This window comes from Chlorocebus sabaeus, chromosome 15 (assembly GCF_047675955.1).
Source record: "Chlorocebus sabaeus isolate Y175 chromosome 15, mChlSab1.0.hap1, whole genome shotgun sequence".
Taxonomy (NCBI): Eukaryota; Metazoa; Chordata; class Mammalia; order Primates; family Cercopithecidae; genus Chlorocebus; species Chlorocebus sabaeus.
In genome coordinates, this window is record NC_132918.1 from 69187595 (window position 1) to 69205875 (window position 18281).

Genomic DNA, 18281 nt, shown 5'->3' on the forward strand with positions numbered 1-18281 from the left:
TCTCAAAGTGCTGGGATTACAGACATGAGCCACCGCGCCCGGCCGACATACTGGCTTTCTTTGCCTTGATTTCTTTATCTATAACATGAAGAGTATGAACTAGAAGATATCTTAGACCCCTTCTAGGCATAAAATCCTGTGATTGACTCTATGTTTCTCCTGGAAGGTTTCTTATATTTTCACCAATTTTAAGTTATAAAAATACCATGTCTTCTTTTCTACCCTGGTGACAAAAAAAACATAAAAGCAACAACAATAACAACAAAACCCCAAATCCATGTCCTAAGAAAATTCTGCTCGAGTGGAATTATTAATAATTTACTTTGCATAACAGCTAATAAATCACCTTATTTACAGATACACATTTGACCCTGCCAGTCAGTAGAGCACAGGTATTCCTGCCTTTTATGGATGAGGGAACTGAGGCTCAGGGAGGTCAATTTAGCTTTCTAGGCCTTGTAGTTAATAACAAGGAAAGATAGAAAGTTGTGTATGAATTTTTTTTCTCTAAGACAGCTGTACACAGGTCTTAAAAATAACTTGACATAAAGATTAGTCTTCTGAGAGGACTGGATTCTTTTCTAAACATTTTGAAGTTTTTATTCCCTCTCATCAGGTCATGCCAAAACCATAAAGCACTGAACTAAGCTAGCTGGTATTGGAGATTAGAGGGAATGGTACACAAAAGAGGACCAGAAACCTTCCAGACAGGTGGTTGGGAAACCACTTTTCCATATAGGAGGAGCCATTAGATTTCATGATTTCTTTCACAAGGAATCAGTCCAACCCAAGCATCAGTAACGCAACACAAAATATCATGTTCTGTTTCAAAAGAATTATTATTATAGCTGGTATTCAATTTATGCAAACCAATATTAAAGAAAAAATTCAGCTACTGTCTTGATCACTTCAGCAAATCAAGCCTTTTATTTTCCTGTGATCTCTGCTAGTTCTTGTCTTTATAACACATGACTTTACTGGTTGTATTCATAATGTAGATATATATTTTTAAGTATCAGAAATCCAAATTTTCATAGGAGGAAATTTCAATTTTAATAACTATTTTTGGATTATTTTCTTCATCCTGAGTTTATTTCATCTGCTTATTTTCTCCTGAATTTACACCTTTTCATCAGAACAAAAATACAATCGGTTTTTCAGAAGTTTAAAAAATTTTTCACATACACAGCAGAGACGTCATCATTTTTATATACTCTACCACGACTCCTGGAACCAAACACTTAAGAAAAGTTATGTCTGGAGACTTTTTCAAAATCTATATGCATTTCAGTGGTGGAGAAATAGTTCTGTCTGGAAGCAGGAGGTTGAAATTATGACCCTGAAGATTTCTTCCAGCTTTTGAACTTCTTATTCTGTGACAACTCCTGGCAGATACAGGTTTCCTGGTAGGGATTGAGCAAGAAGCATGCACAATTACTTTATGAGTCTTGATAAAGCTGGAGTTTCAGGTTGACGGTAAGAAGGAGTTCGGCTGGGTTGTGAGAATGCTTGTTTTCCTGGTTACTGGATATGACATGGGCGTATATCTTGTGTTGTCCTCTAGTAACTGAAGCCACTGTTGCGCGGAAAATGATGGCAGTTTGAATGAGATAATTTGGAGTGACCTATGGAAATCTGAGGCTGTCTCCTTAATGTACAAGACCTTGTATGTGTGGCACTGGTGTATCTGAATGGCACACATCTCTTTAGCTCCCTTCAACTGAAATGACAAATAGGTGAGAAACTAAATCGTAATGTGACGGATTAATAGTAAAAAAATTAATCTGGCAAAAATGCTACATAGGGAACAATTCAGAAGAACTGCTGATCATTTCAAAAATATTATTTGAATAGCATTTATATGTAGCTAACGAAAGCACTGCGATCCCCAGAACTTTCCATCCAATTTCCAAAAACCAAACCTTGTATCTAATGTAAAATGACACCAAAAATTCTAAATCCAGTCTAATTCAGTAGTATATAGCTTATACCCAGTGATTTCTCACATTCGCAAGCCCCGTTACACGTTGGTTTTACCTGTCACCAAAACCTTTGTATCACTCTTATAAAACCACATCACTTTCTATAAAAAGTGACTGGAAGAATCTAATATTGTAAAACTGCACGTGCCTCGCGTGACCTAAGCAGAAAATTCCTGGTTTGGGATTTTCTCACAGGCGTGCCTAAACTGACCTCTGCTTCTAGCAGGTAAATTGCTAGAAGGAGAAGCAAGTGTCAGTCCAAAGAAAACCCCTGTTGTGTGATTTTTTTATTCTCTTTAATCGCTTTTTAGGTGGAGTTCCCGCTGCATTCTCTAAAGTCTTTGCCACCACCAGATTACCATCATTTTCACCAATTTGCCACCTCCCTACCCCTCTCCTTTCCAAAAGCCCTCATTGGAAAGAACTTTCTCTCGTGACCCCCCTATTCCATCCAGTTCCAATCACTCCCAGCGACCCCATCTCCATTGGCTTCCCCTCTCCCGCCCAGAATCCAGGTTCCCAAACCACTTAAGAGAAAATTCACACCCCTCGCCCCCTTCCCGGGCGTCCGGAGGAGGCGCTGGGGTGGGGGGGTGTGGGGGGGCACGGTTTCCTGGGGTCTCCTGGGTCTTCCTCGCGCAGCCCCAGGAGGTGTTGCAGGGGGAGGGGAGCGAGGGTGGGTGGGACCGGGCCGGGTGGGGGAGGGGTGAGGGCGAGGAGGAGGAGGAGGAGGTGGAGGCGGCGGCGGCGGCGGAGGAGTGGTGTGTGTGCGAGCGTGTGTGGCTGGGGGAAGCCATTGCCTGTTTAATAGTTGCTGTTGCTGCACTTCCGCTTCTCTCCCAGCCAGAGAGAGACACGAGTGGCCAGGCCCAGCCGCAGCCGCAGCAGCAGCCGCCGCGGCGGCACGGAGGAGCCAGACACAAAGAGAGGTACGGGGATCCCCCCAGCGGCCCGCCGCCCCCCGGCCGCGCCGCCGGGCCTCGGGGACACCCCTCGCCGCCTCCCCCGACTCGCGCCGCCGGGGCCGCCGGGCCGCCGGGCACGGGGCCGGAGGGGGGAGCGGAGAGGGACTGGGGAGCCTCAGGGGTCCGGGGCCCGCCCGCGGGGGATGGGCAGGGACCCCGGGCCGCTTGGGGTGCGGGGGCCGCCCGCATCGGGGGCGGGGGTCATTGTGGCTCGAACTGTCAGCGCTGCCCCAAGAGCCCCCCACTGGCCACCGAGGGGGCCGGGAGCGGGGGTGGGGGGGAGTTGGGGGAGCCCCGTTTTCCCCAGGGGCGGGGGCTCACGGGGATTAACCCCTCCGGGACGGAAGGGCTCATTGTTATTTCTTCGCTGCGGAGGCCGACCCCCCCCACTCCCCGCCGCAGCCCCTATCCCCCTCCAGGAGTGGCGATCGGGCGTGTGCTCCGGACCCCCTCCCGGCCGCGCAGCCGTGAGCGGGGCGGCCCAGAGGCAGGCAGGCCCGGAGGGGCGTCGGGGCGCGGCGCGGGGGGGCCTCGGGCCTCGTCGCCCCTGCCCCCCGCCGGCCTCTCCCTTCCCCCACCCGGGCACCCGCTCCCCGCCTCCGTCCCCCTGTTTCGGCTTCCTCTCTTACTCCTTCCCGCCCCTCCTCTCTTCCCGACCTCGCCAAACTCCTCTCGTGGCCCCACAGTCTCTCACCCGGGCCACCGGCCCCCCACCCCACGACCCCCGCAAAGCGGACAAAAACAGCCCCGAGGCCGGCCGGCTGCCGGGACCTTCCCTCCCTGCCCCGCCGTGGCGCCCCGCGCCCCCGCCCTGCCCTCCTTCGCCTCTCGGGCTACTCCCTCCCTGCCCAGCGGAGAGCCCCGGGGGGCGAGGGAGGGGCCGCTCTCCTAGCTTCAGACCGTTTTCCCACAGCGTTCCCCACTTGGGGCCAAAAATAAACAAGCCGCGTCCGATTTGCAAAAGCCTTAATGGGCCTGCAGACTTTGAAAAGCGAGTGGAGGGCGGTGGGCGGCCGCGTGCGCCCCTGGTCAATGCCCTCCTGACAGCACCCGAGTTCCTTATTTACACTGGCTGCATGGTTTGTGTGTTTCTGTTTTGTTTCCCTCCCCCTGCAGGGGCTGTTTGCGGGGTGGGGTGGGGGGTTCGCTATGTCGGATGACGATTCGAGGGCCAGCACCAGCTCCTCCTCATCTTCGTCTTCCAACCAGCAAACCGAGAAAGAAACAAACACCCCCAAGAAGAAGGAGAGTAAAGTCAGCATGAGCAAAAACTCCAAACTCCTCTCCACCAGCGCCAAGAGGTACCGTACTCTTTTTTTTTTTTTCCATAGGCTTCCTATTTTCCGAACTGCCTCTTGCTGCATTTGGTCTGCCTCCCAATGAGGATAGCTTAAACGCTCCTCATGGTTTATGTGTTCTTAAAAATGAAAGAAGGGCCTTGGAAGCCCTAATTATTTTCTCTATTGCTGCTTCTGTTTTTTTTTTTTTTAATCATTGCTCACATGCAGCTGTTGTGGCTTGCCTCTCGCATTTCTTGCTGAAGTTTGTAAGAATCTTCATTACTTTTATTAGTGACCCCCAAATCTGATTTCAGATTTCTTGTCCTACTAATGGTCGATCTGTGACCTTCCCCAAGGCCATCATCCCATTTCTTAATTACTAATACCAGCCCAGACAACTGCATCAAAATGAATTCTGTGACCATTTTACCTTCTCCTCACCTGTTGCATGGATGATCTTTTCCAAATAGAGCTTTCTTCACAAATTGCATAAGGAATAAGAAACTCGTATTAGCAGGTACAAAATTGAGTAGGTGAAGACATGTTTTATGGTGGAATTTAAAGAGATTTTTCTGAGAGTTGAGGCAAATGAATGAATCAGTAAGTGATTATAAAATAGTTATTCTAGGTTATTTTTGTGGTTCTCTTTTGTTCTCTTTAAAAACTTCAGTTTACCAAATTTCAGGGAAACTTGTCTTTTTTTCATGCTATTTGCTGTCCTCATGCTGTGAAAATGTTACGTTGCTTTATTTTTTCAATTTAAGCAGTCTCTCTTTTTCTTTATTCTTTTCCTCTTAAGGCTCTGGAGGTAGCTACTTGTTATTCCTGCCATCCTTCAGTAATATCCTCTGATCACCATGACCCTTAAAATAATCTTTAGTGGATTCCTAGGAGCCCTGAGACACCCTTTCATAAATCCTTCTGCTATCAGAGTTGGGCAGTTGTTAAAAAGGTGGCAAACCAGGAAGATAGTAAGAAGTCCAAATGATGGGTTAGATGGGGATACCCTTCTTAACAATGTTTAAAATAAAGTGGAACATGAGACTTTAGATCTCTCTACTGAGTAGTGAGCCTGAAAGTCAGGGTTTGAGTGTTCTGTCATTCTGCCTGACTTGTAATTTGAAAACTTGGCAGTGTTTTGGTGACCTAACCATGAGCTGATGAATGAGTGACTTTTTAAAAATAGTGTGGAGGTCTTAAGTGGCAAGGTGCCTCTGCAAGATTGTTCTCATTTTTATAGGTTTGGTTTGATTGTACAGCTTCTCAGGAGGCCTAACTGACCCTCACTGATTAGCCCTGTGCGGTTTTCCTGGAACCTGGCATCTACTCTGCCCACTTGGGACAGGCCCTTCCTTAACACTGCCCCCCACCTCAATCCTCTAGGCTCTTTGATCCTCATTCACTTTTTGGCCTCACGTGCTCAAGCCAGGATACTTGCTTTTGGTAATTTGCATTTTTATATTTTGCTAGATATCCCTGGTGTACATGAATATATTTGGGGGTAAAGACCCAGTTATCAACTAGAAAATACTCTGCTTTTATTGTGAGTGAATTACAGAGAGGGGGATTTTTTTCACTAGACGTACTTTGTCCTTTTATTTTAAACAAGTTAAAAATTTATCTGGAAGTTCTGGAAAAGAGATGGTAGGTGTAGAAAAATGAAAGGTGGGAAGCTACAAATAGTAATTTTACCTATAAATTAACATCAGTGCTTTTGTTTTGTTTTTGCAATGAATTTAGCTCCTTGATAATCTTGCTGAAAGAGTAGCTATTAGTGTTAAAGCAGACCTAAGGTTAATAGCAAAAGGTAAAGAAAAAAAAAAAAGGAGAGGGACAGTGTATCCAGCAAAGAGAATGGGGAAAATTGATGTTAGTGGGACCCTATAGAGGCTGTTCTGTGAAGTATATTGATTTGGAAGGTAGGTGTTGCCCATAGAATTGGAAGGGGCACATTCACCAGGAGAAGGAGTGAAAAAGAAGCCTGAATTGGCAGACTAACAGGCTGCTAACTGCATGTTGGAAAGTGGTTTCTAAACCGTGCGTAGAGGAAATCCCCCATTGCAAGTGGTCTGAACAAGAATGACTCTCTGGAAATAGGTATGAGTTAGTCCTGCAAATCTCTTGCCAGTTTTTTTGGAATTGCAAATGCTGTCTGTCAAGATGACGTTGATAAAGCTTTTTGGTATTAACACTTCTTAGGTATTAAAGAAACAACTACCTTTTTCGTGACTATTTTATAGTGGGAGTTGGGTTGGCAAGGAAGACAAGTCAATATGTATTTTTATATGCGTTGTGCTCCGGGGAGGAAATTTTTGCCTACGTGTGAAGGTCTTAAAATACAGTTATTCGAAAAGATGCAGGTAAAGAATCAGGAAACCAATGTTCCAAACTTTGTCTAATGTACAGTCATGAGTCAAACAGCAGGAGTATGAATGTCTGAGAAATGAAACGCTTTTTGGCAGCAGTAGAATTTAGCAGGACACAAATACGTGTCAATTGAGATTGTAAACAAACCCCTTTCTAAAGTTGACAGATTTGTAGGGACAGGAAATGTCCTCCAGTAGGAAGGTTTATAGAACCTCCCCCAGTCGTCGTCCTTAAAACCTATTCCTCATTACATATAGCTAGCCCGTCCTCCTACCCGCAGAAAACCTTTGGAAAGGGAAACGCATGATTTGTGAATTAGATTGCTCTGTTGTATGTGTGTGTGTTTAAAATTTTTTTAACTACAGTGCTGCCTCGGTGAGATTTTTAAGTTGTAACATAGCCCCACTGAGCTTTATATGATAGGAGGAGGAAAGGTTATAAAATTAGGCACCGTTTAGAAGGTGAAGAAGCTTAGAGGCCCCAGACTTTGTCGTATTAATTGATGCTCTAAGTGCCTAGGTAAGCAAAAGACAAAGGCCAGGGCTTGGTGTGAACTGCCTGCTGGCTTCGGCCTACGAGTGGGGGATGGGGCCCTTTGTGAAGTCGAGGGTTGGTGCGGAGGGAGAAAACTGCAGGTCCCCGGTCTGTGCCCAGTGTGAGCTAGAGAGCGGACCATGGAAAAGGAAGTGGGCAGACCCCGGGAAGTTAGAGGACGCCCTGGGAAAAGCAGGTCCGGGGAGGTGGGCCGAGAGTCCGGGCGAGCGTGCGGGGCGGAGGCAGGGTCCGGTGCACCTGTGCGGCCGCGGGCCGGCCACTGGGGGTCGGTGGTGCCCGAGGGGCAGGCGGGGGTGTTCGCGCCCTGCTTTCGCGCGCGGCCTCGGGCCGAGGTTCTGGGCGCCGGGAGAGGTGAGCTGGGGCGGCGTGGAACAGCCCCCGTGCGGGCACCCTGTTCCCCTCCCCCGCCCGCAACTTCACCGGCGAGGCGCGAGCCGTCGGGGGCGCGCGCGGGGTGGGGGTGGGGTGGCCGGGCGGTGGCAGCCCACCGCTAGGGAGCGACCTGCAGTCTGGGCCTCCCGGGCACCCCGCGACGGCTGGCAGGTCACTCGGGCCCGAGGGGCCTCGTGGGGAGCGGCCATGTTGGCGTCGTCACTGAGGACTCCGGGCGGGTCTGGTGTCGGGCGAGGCTTCGAACCTTTGACCTGTGGGGGGCGCCCTGCCGGGGTGGGCATGGGGGCATCTGAGGGGTGAAAGGGCCCCAAGGGGCAAGGAAGGCTGGAGGCTGGCGTCCTTCCCACGGACCGATGACTGTGATCTCTCCGGCCTGGGGAGAGGAGGTGCAGGGGAGGGACTGAGGAAACCGGTCCGCAAGTGAGAAACTTTAAAATTAGGTCCTAAATGGAAAACACCGAGGAATAGAACTGCCCTGGTTTGCGAGGCAAGGTTGGAAGTCAAACTTCGTAGAGGAGTCCAGGCCGCCTCACTGCCTCTGTGAAAAGTTTTTTCCTAAACTAGGGACCTGAAGCTCTTGATGTGTGTAGTTTCCTCTTTGCCCAGTAGAATCCAGTGATCGCGCTTAGGTTTCTTTGCAGACCTGCACGTTACAGGTGGGAGGCTTCCACGCCTTAATGTTTCTTGTGTTTGTCTTTCTCATTTCCCCTACTCCAGAATTCAGAAGGAGCTGGCGGACATCACTTTAGATCCTCCACCTAACTGCAGGTGAGTTGCTTTTCAGATTTTTTTCATTTTTAAATTCGTATAACCATTGTCTTGGGTTTTTCTTTTTATTATATACTTTTTCTTTTATTCTTTGGCTAATGCTTGTTATGGCACTAACATCACGTAACAGCTGAAATTTATTAATCTGAGTATAATGTTTTGATGAGCCTCTGACAAGCTCACTACTGTTGAGGAGAAGTAATGGATTTATTTGGAATGGAGTTTTACATATATGAAACAAAACTAAAGTAAATTTAAAGGTGTATCCTTGCCTAATCATGGGTCTTTGGTATGCCATTAAGGATGATGCAAAACCTTTTAGATGCGAAGGACATTTTGGTTTGGAAAACTGCTTTGCTATAGTAATCTCTTATTCAATCTCTGCTAAGCTAAGAGAACGTAGAGTTAAACACTGGATCTTCAAACACTCCGTAGCATATAGATTTTTTATTAGACTTTTGACAGAGCAATTCAGGAAACAATTTCTAGCTTTGGTAAAGGTTTTCTTTTACATTGTGAGTTTAAACTCTTTCATGGGGGTGTTTTTTTCACTTGCTTTATTCAGACTATGTACATATGTGTGTTTCAGTTTCAAAACAAATTGAAACCAGCTTTCTAAGGGTTTGTTGATCGCAACTTTATTTAGAGAAGCCATTTTGCTACTGTTGAGTCAAGCTGGAAGACTTGATGACTTTACTAGATCAACAGTGAAGTGAGGGGTGACTTACAACTATGTATTAGAATAGCGCCATTCATTTAATGGAGGTCCTGTAACTCCAATACTTTAAAAATTAAGTATAACATTTAACCTAGTTCTCAGGATCGGCGTTGGAAAGGAATGTGAGATTTCAGAAATATTCTAAACTTATTGGTAGGAGTAGAAGTTACTGACAACAAAGTATTAGTGGCTGTACACAATTTTTAAGATGAGTGTGTGGGAATAGGTTGAAAAGCTAAATGAAATATTTTGTTTATTAACAGTGAACTTTGTAAACTAATTAGTGGATTAAATACAAAACTATTGCCATTTTGGTTATATTCATTCTTAATGGTGATGAGGTGTGGGATGCTTTTCGGTGAAACTTTGTCCTGTTTTGTAAGGAAAGTCGTTTTGAGTTTGATATGGTCTTAAACTATAGTTTATAATTGAAGCACTTAATTATTCTGGGGAATTCTTTCATGGCCAATAATCTCTCAAGATGGTTGAGAAGTGGAGAAACAATAAGACTTAGACCTAACTCATTGTTTTGATTGTGGTGGTTCAAATGGAAGCCTGTAGCTTCCTTTGGTTGTTTGTGTGGAATCCGTGTACGTTCCCCAAGGTGGATCTGTGCTGTCTAGTTATTGCTCCTGCGGTATTGTGGTCTCCTATATGTGTGTTATTGATAACATTGATTAAAACATATAATGGCTTTCTTGTGAATAAGCACAATCAAATCTAAAATTATAAACCATTTGAAGATTTTCATGGGATTAATCATTTTAAAAAACAGGATAAGTACACTTAAGTTTCACATCATTTTAACTGAGTTTATGTGTGAGAGATTTATGCTCCTGAGGCATGTGGAACTTTTTTACCTTTGGGAAACCCTCCCAATTAGCCCTTTACGTGAAATGTTTGGGCATTACCTGTGGTCAGGGGATGCTCCAAACTGGGTGCCCGTTGGGTGATTGGTGTTAGGGAGACAAAGCTCAAAATACTAAATTTTTAGAAAAATCTCTGATTTCAGAGAAAATACGAGGCATCTTCATTTTGCAAGAGAATGTCTATGATATTGTCTTTTAACAATAAAGATGACTTTATTTTCCAGTGGGGCTGTTTGAGTAATGTGAATTAAAATTTTTACTTTTGGTTGGCTTACTAATGGTGCTGTCTTAATGTTATATAGTAGTCCCAGTATTTAGCTCTCTTAAATGAGTTTGGTTTTACGTTTTGTGCTGTTACCTTTTGGGATTTAATTATTTAATATTTTAATGTACTTTATTGGAGATAAAGATAGATTTTTTATTTATTTATTTATTTTCTTTTTGAGACGGAGTCTTGCTCTGTAGCCCAGGCTGGAGTGCAGTGGCGTGATCTCAGCTCACTGCAACCTCCTCCTCCCGGGTCCCGGTTCAAGCAATTCTCCTGCCTCAGCCTCCTGAGTAGCTAGGATTACAGGCACGTGCCACCATGTCCAGCCAGTTTTTGTATTTTGGGTAGAGACGCGGTTTCACCATGTTGGCCAGGCTGGTCTTGAACTCCCGACCTTGTCATCCACCTGCCTCTGCCTCCCAAAGTGCTGGAATTACAGGCGTGAGCCACCACGCCCGGCCTTGGTGATACTTTTTGAAGTCAGCATCCAATGAAAATCTATGTATTAAGCGATATATTAAGTGCATACATGTTTAAAATTACCCTCAGCATGAAAGCATGAGATTTGAATGAGTTAAATAATTGGTTTTCATTAGTCTGTCTTATATTTCTACCCTTTGCTATATTTCTTTCTTCAGTTAGCATTCAGTGTGTAGTTTTAAACATGTTATTAAAATATGGCACTTGGCACATAGTAACTTCTCAGTAAACAGTTGATTATTGCAAATCAGAAGAATTGCTCCTCTTGAAGGAAGGTGCACTGCTTGTGTCCACTAATTTTAGCACTTGGCAAAAATATTTGAAGTTACTGAGAATCAAAACTTATGTGAAATGCAGTTGCTCAATATATTATAATGTGTGAAAACATAAAATTAAATTCTTAATGTTGTATATTATGTTGGGTGGATATTTTTTAGAACACAGTACAGATTGTGTTCAATGACCCGGTCAAAAGTAATTTTAAGTAAGTATTTTCAAACTGCTTTATGTTGCCGTAGAAATCAAATTCTTAATTTTAGTATCTCTGAACTTAATTTAGTATCTCTGAACTATTTGTGTGTCTGTGTGTGCGCGCACACAAAATAGTTTCCCAACTCACTCTTCATTTTAGTTAGGCTTTTATTCCCCTATCATTTGGCTCTATTCTTTTAGGGGAAAAAATATGTTAACTTTGTAATGATTCCCTAAAGTGTGCCAGATCTTAGATTGTAAAATTATGCCTTTTAGATAGCTGATGAAGTCTGGGCCACTAGAGTCAGTTTTGCAGCCATTATTTATAACCCAGGGCTCAAACTTTGCTAAATTCACTAGTTATAACTAGCCTGTAGACATGAATGTCTGTAAACAGTATGTCTGTACAACTAAATGGCATAGTTTGCCTAAGTCCTTTAAACTTCAGATTTTATTTAATGAATACATTTGTATCATGAGTAAATGTCTCAGTGGTGACTTAACCTAAAAATTCAGATGGGGTGCTATTTTAGGATAAAATGCCTGAAAAGTCATTAAACACTTCAAGCACGGGCTCAAGCTATCCTCCTGCCTCAGGCCCCCAAGTAGCAGAAACTACAGGCGCTCGACACTACGCTTGGTTAATTCATTGTATTTTTTGTAGAGACTGGGTTTCACCTGTTGGCCAGGCTGATCTTAAACTCCTGGCCTCAAGCGGTCCACCCACTTTGCCCTTCCAAAGTGCTGGGATTACAGGCATGAGCCATGGTGCCTGGTCCTGATACTAGTTTTTCTGTATGTGACAGAATTTCCATTTAGCCTTCTTTTGATAGCTTTTTTTTTTTTTCTAACACTGCCTATATTTTAAATAGTTTTAAGCCATCATATTATGCAAGAATACGTGTTTTTGAAAAATTCAAATACAGAGGTTTGTGGAGTAAAAAGCAAAAGATAGTCCTGATGACCTCTTCTGATCCTGCTCATTGCACCCAGATGCTCCAAGTTAGCACTTTGTATACTTCCACCTAGTTTCTGTGAATTTATATTGTATTTTTCTGACATTCCACTACCTCCTCGAATTGGTGGTAATGGTAATGAGATGTCAGTTCAGAAGTCCCAAGGCTGCTCATCATGGTTCAGAATGAAAAGAGATCCTTTTCTTGCCACGGTGGAGTGTTACATACCTCGTCCAGGTTCAGCATGTTTTAAATGGTTGTTTGGGTATAAGAAATAGGTTCAGCAGAAGTCATCCTTGACAAAACCCTGTATCTTATGTGCTGAAAAGTATTCTTACTTTTAGTATCTTTCATTTATCTGATGTTACTAAATGCGTTAAGGATAGACGTGTGACTTAAACATCTGAATGATGTTTAGTTTCATCATTGCACTGTATACCTTTATGCATGTAGAGGCAGTGTTGAAAAATTGTGACAACCAGGAGGCTGGGGTTTCAGCACAATCAAAATAGCACCCATACTAGGGTCAGGCTGTTGGGAATTAGATCAACACCGGGGTCCTTTCCTATTAGAGAGGAAAGAAACCTATCTGGAAATGAATTGCCTTTCAAATGAGTAGGAAGTCTTGTGGTGGTTGTGTTTACCAAAAGACTGTATCTGGATTGTAAAACTATACTATTGTTATTCCTCAGAAAGCTAAACAGAATTACCGTATGACCCAATAATTTTACGCCTAGCTATGTACCCTGAATAATTAAAAACAGAGGCTCAAACTTGTATGTCAGTATTCATAGCATTATTCATAGTAGGCAAAAAGTGGAAAAAACCCAAGTGTCTGTCAATAGATGAGTGGGTAAACAAAATGTGGTTAATACATAAAATGGAATATTCGTTTATGAAAAGGAATGAAGTTCTGATGCATGGATACAACATGGCTGAACCTTAAAAATGTTATACTAAGTGGGCCGGGTGTGGTGACTCACGCCTGTAAGCCACCTCAGGTGGCCCGCCTGAGGCGGGCAGATCACAAGGTCAGGAGATCCAGACCATCCTGGCGAACACGGTGAAACCCCGTCTCTTAAAGAAACTCTGTATTCGTTAAGAAATAACTCCCCTGGCGGCGCGGTGGCTCACGCCTGTAATCCCAGCACTTTCCGAGGCGGGCGGATCACAAGGTCAGGAGATGGAGACCACGGTGAAACCCCGTCTCTACTAAAAATACAAAAAATTAGCCGGGCGCGGTGGCGGGCGCCTCTAGTCCCAGCTACTCAGGAGGCTGAGGCGGGAGAATGGCGTGATCCCGGGAGGCGGAGCTTGCAGTGAGCCGAGATGGCGCCACTGTACTCCAGCCTGAGCGACAGAGAGAGACTCCATCTCAAAAAAAAAAAAAAAGAAAGAAATAACTCCCCATTCTCCCCTCCCTTCAGTCCCTGAAAACCTCTAATCTACTGTCTGTCCTTACGAGTTTGCCTATTCTAGGTATTTCATATAAGTGGAATCATACACTATTTGTCTTTTTGGGTCTAGTTTATTTCACTTAGTATAACCTTTTTTTTTTTTTTTTTTTTTTAAGACGGGGTCTCACTCTCGCCCAGGCTGGAGTGCAGTGGCACGACCTCTGCTCACTGCAAGCTCCGCCTCCCGGGTTCACGCCATTCTTCCGCCTCAGCCTCCGGAGTAGCTGGGACTACAGGCGCCCGCCACCGCGCCCGGCTAATTTTTTGTAGTTTTAGTAGAGACGGGGTTTCACCGTGGTTTCAATTTCCTGACCTTGTGATCCGCCCGCCTCGGCCTCCCAAAGTGCTAGGATTACAGGTGTGAGCCACCGCGCCCGGCCAGGGGAGTTATTTCTTAATGAATACAGAGTTTCTTTCTGAGGTAGTAAAAATTTTGGAAATAATGGTGATGGTTGCACAATATTGTGAATGTAATTAATGACACTAAATTGTACACTTAAAATGGTTAAATGGTAAATTTCATGTTATATATATTTTATCACAATAAACAGCTATACCACTGTTAAAATATTAATCAGTATTTTGAGAAAAATGCTTACAGCTTAGAAGGCAGCACTCACAGTTTTTGGGGATTCTTGTTAAGAACACTGATGTTAAATTTCTGTCACAAACTTTGAGGGCCTGTTATAAATGAAAAGGCAGAAGCTGGGCATGGTGGCTCACGCCTGTAATCCCAGCACTTTGGGAGGCCGAGGTGGGTGGATCACCTGAGGTCAGGAGTTTGAGACCAGCCTGGCCAACATGGTGAAACCTCGTCTCTCCCAAAAATACAAAAATTAGCCGGGCGTGGTGATGCACACCTGTAATCCCAGCTACTCTCGAGGCTGAGGCGGGAGAATCACTTGAGCCCCGGAGGCAGAGGTTGCAGTGAGCCGAGATCACACCACTGCACTCCGGCCTGGGCGACGGAGTGAGACCCTGTCTCAAAAAATAAAAGAAAAAAGAAAAGGCACTACCTTCAAGGAGTTCATAATCTAGTCAGGATGATAAGACATGCACACTCAGATTTTGAGTGGTACTTGGAAATATAAATATTATTTGGCAAATAATAAAATGCAGATATCATGTTATAAAGTTTCAGAGGAGTGAGAGATTACTTTGACTTGAGTTTGAGGGATTGTGGCTGGAGAACTTAGTGATCTGGGAAAGCTTCATGGAGGAGGTGAGAAATGGGGTGGGGAAGAATAAGGGATATTCCTGATGGAGGAAACAATGTAAGCCAGGACAGCAGAAGGAAGACAGAAAAAGGACACTATTGGGCAGAACTGAGTAAAAGCTGTGTCTGGAGAGTAAGAAACTTAATGGGAGAATAAATAGTAGTAGATAAAGCTTGTGTTCTTCAGTGTCAGGCTAAGGCTTTAAATTTTATTTTGTAAATGCTGGAGAATCATTAAAACCCTTTTGAGTAGGGGCTGTCATTCAGATAGAGTTGGCTATCTGGGTAGAGACAGAGCAAGGATTGAGTGGAGCTCAGTAGGAACCAAGAGACTTGGAGATTGCTGTAGTAGTTCAGGTGGAAGGTCAAGATGGTCTGGGGTATAAGTGGTGGCTATCAAAGTGGAGAGGAAGGAGAGGTAGAAGACAATAGAATCCATAGGACTTAGCCACTGATTTCGATATGGAGGACTTGAAAAGGAGTCAGGTTCTTCTGGGTGTTGGGGAAGTTGGTGGTGCATTAACAGAAATAAATAAGGCAGGCGGATGAACTGGCTTGAGGGAGGCAGAGATGTATGGACCCTGTCCGCAGGGTTAAAAAAAGTTTTTATTATTTGCTTTGTTGATCACATGCAATGCTTAGCATGTTGCTGCCACTTAGTAGGTCTTCAGTAAATATTTGCAATTTGATTATATATTTGAGTTTATTATTAAATCAGTCATTGAACTCCCAGATCTACATGGCTTACTTTTAGATTAGATTAGACAAATTAAATAGATTATAAACTTCCTAAAAGGCAAGGACAATGATTTCTGTCTTTGATTCTGACCCTACATGTTTTTCCCAGCGCTTTAGTTTGACCATTTTCACAGCTACAGGAAAAGTTAAAAGAATGATACAGCAAGCACTCACCCTTCACCCTGATTCCTCAGCAAAATTTCACCATGTTTGCTCTGTCTGTCTCTTATCTCTATATGTTAATTTTGTGGAACCATTTGAAAGTGAGCTGTGGGCATTATGATTCTTCCGTGTGTTTAGCTTTGCGCACATGGAATCTGAGGTGGCCTGACAGTGGAACTGAGGCTGGAACTGATTTTAGTAGTCCACATTAGATTTGAAAGTTTGAGTGATGGTAAAGTGCACAAGATTGCCGAGATTGGAGGAGGAAAGAATTGTGCTCTGAGGGATGTCTACAGATGGAGGATGGGAAATGAAGAGGACTTGGAGAAAGGAATAGGAGGAAAGCCACAAGGTTGCAAAAGTCCCTAGAGGGAGATCAAGGAAATTTTCTCTTGGGGCTCTAAAGTATAAGAACTTAGGTGTATGTTTTGTAGGCTGAGAGGAAGAAGCAAGTATAGAAACGAAGAGAGTAAAAATTGCTAGAGAGGCCGGGCGCGGTGGCTCACGCCTGTAATCCCAGCACTTTGGGAGGAAGAGGTGGGCAGGATCACGAGGTTGGGAGACTGAGACCATCCTGGCTAACATGGTGAAACCCCATCTTTATTAAAAATACAAAAAATCAGCCAGGCGCAGTGGCATGGGCCTGTAGTCCCAGCTACTCAGGAGGCTGAGGCAGAAGAATCGCTTGAACCTGGGAGGCAGGGGTTGCCGTGAGCCAAGATCGTGCCACTGCGCTCCAGCCTGGGCGACAGAGCGAGACTCGGTCTCAAAAAATAAAATAAAATAAAATACATAAATAAATAAATAAATAAATAAAGTAAAATAAATTGCTAGAGAGGCAGATGTAATGTTTTATAACTAATTATAGAGAAAGTGATGGCCCTAGAGAATTTAGGCCATAAGTGAGAGAATGTATAGTTAGAAAGGCTGGTAGCTTGGAATTTTCTAGAGGACTGGAAGCATTTTTGGTGTTTGAATAGCACTCTAGGTACTTGTATAGAACTGAAAAGAAGCAGCATCTTTCTGGTGTTATTTGGTTTGTGTTCTTTCCCAGCAGATTTGAAGTTCCTTGAAAGCAGGGATTATTATGTCTTTATATCCCTACAGTGTCCAAGAAAGGGTAGATAAACAATACATATTTGTTAAAACACAAAACACAAAAACATAATTTGGTCTGATGGTTTAATAGAACATCTTCATTACCCTCTTCAGAAAATAATGGAAATTGCTGGGGAAATTGCTGTCACATTTTACAGCTGTCCATTGCTGGCAGTCTTTGTGAGTTGGCTCCCAAGCAGTTTTAGCAATTTTGACCTTCCTGCAATCACAGATAAGCTCTGGACGTCAGTGTGGCAAAAAAAAGACGTGATCTCTGCTGCAGGCTCGATTGAGAAAAGATGTATTGGAGAAAATGTAACACCTTTGAATTGCTTGTTTTGACTTTATGTAAGGTTTATCATTTATGTAATGTGACGTGGACTCTTAGTCTACAGAGGTACAAATGGTAACCTTATTGTAAAGTTACCATTTGCTAACAAGTGAGCAAGAGTCTAGGGCTGCTAAATACATTGGGTTCCTAGAGATGGTCCCCCAAGTCCTACAGTTATTCCAGATAGTTGGTTATGTTAGAGATGTTGGCACCCGCCTGAGACATCTGACACATTCCCTGTCACCAGTGAAGTGAAACTGAGTTTCATAATAAGCCCATTCTTATTCAGCCTCTTTTATGCAGCCATGCTCTAAAGTGAAACAAAAGACCTAGTAACTGGTGTCAGAATATGCTTCTAATCCTCTGGGAAACCTCCTCCTTTATAGGCTAAAAGCTCATCAAAGCCCCTGCTTGAGAACCGTAATCCAGGAACTCTGCTGTATGCTAGTGGCTCTTTTCTTGAAATATATATGCACTGATTATGGATTACTTTGTAGAGTCCATGCCACATTACATAGATGATCAGCCTTTGGAAGGCCAAGTTGATGTCCCATCCCACTCAGGAAATCTTACAAAGCCAAAGGTTTTCACATACAGAACATACTTAAGTTGTCACTGGGTTTTTGCTACAGTGACAGCAAACTGTTGGGGCAGTGTATTGTTCACTAATACTTTTAACAGAGTAGTTAAAAACTGAATTCTGTCTGCTTTCCAAAGTACTTGCTGACCCGAATATGACAAAGTGAATGCATAGCCCTCTTATATAGCATTCAAAGGCAGATTTGCCACAGGTGTCATGTCTGACTTGTCTGTAGTGATCTGAGTCATTATTAAATTTTAAATAGTAATACGACGGAGAAGTCTTAGTAGGGTCTACTAGCATTGAAATGATGATCATTATCCCTACTGCCAGTACATTGGCCATTTGTATTTATTTAAATTGATTGATGGAAAATTGATGTGGGATGGGCCTCTAGTAAACTCTACAGAAAAAGGCATTGAGGCACATTTTCAAACAGATGAGAGTAAATAGAGTAACTTGGGATGATCTTACTTGGAGAAAAGTTTCAGATGTGATGCAGCTCAAAAAGTCAGCATTATTATGAAGCTCTGTTATACATGTGATAGCAGCATGAGTAGATCAGATTGTAATCATTTAAAACATTAGCGTGTCTGCTGTGTGCTAGGCATTGTTCTGTAGGTGACT

General features: G+C 43.9%; 1 protein-coding gene across 3 annotated transcripts in view; it reads left to right on the forward strand.

Annotated features, from left to right (window-relative positions):
• Positions 1–2737: 2737 nt before the first annotated feature.
• Positions 2738–18281, forward strand: part of UBE2E1 (ubiquitin conjugating enzyme E2 E1) — an 83180-nt gene continuing 67636 nt past the window's right edge. The window contains exons 1-3 of one of the 3 annotated variants that reach the window (XM_008009280.3): positions 2738–2911; positions 4064–4248; positions 8260–8310. In XM_008009280.3, the coding sequence (XP_008007471.1) occupies positions 4097–4248; positions 8260–8310 (203 nt within the window). In that variant the 5' untranslated portion in view covers positions 2738–2911; positions 4064–4096. Of the gene's footprint in view, positions 2912–4063; positions 4249–7234; positions 7325–8259; positions 8311–18281 lie in introns of those variants that run through there. The other 2 variants (XM_073023642.1, XM_073023643.1) reach the window with 2 other exon arrangements.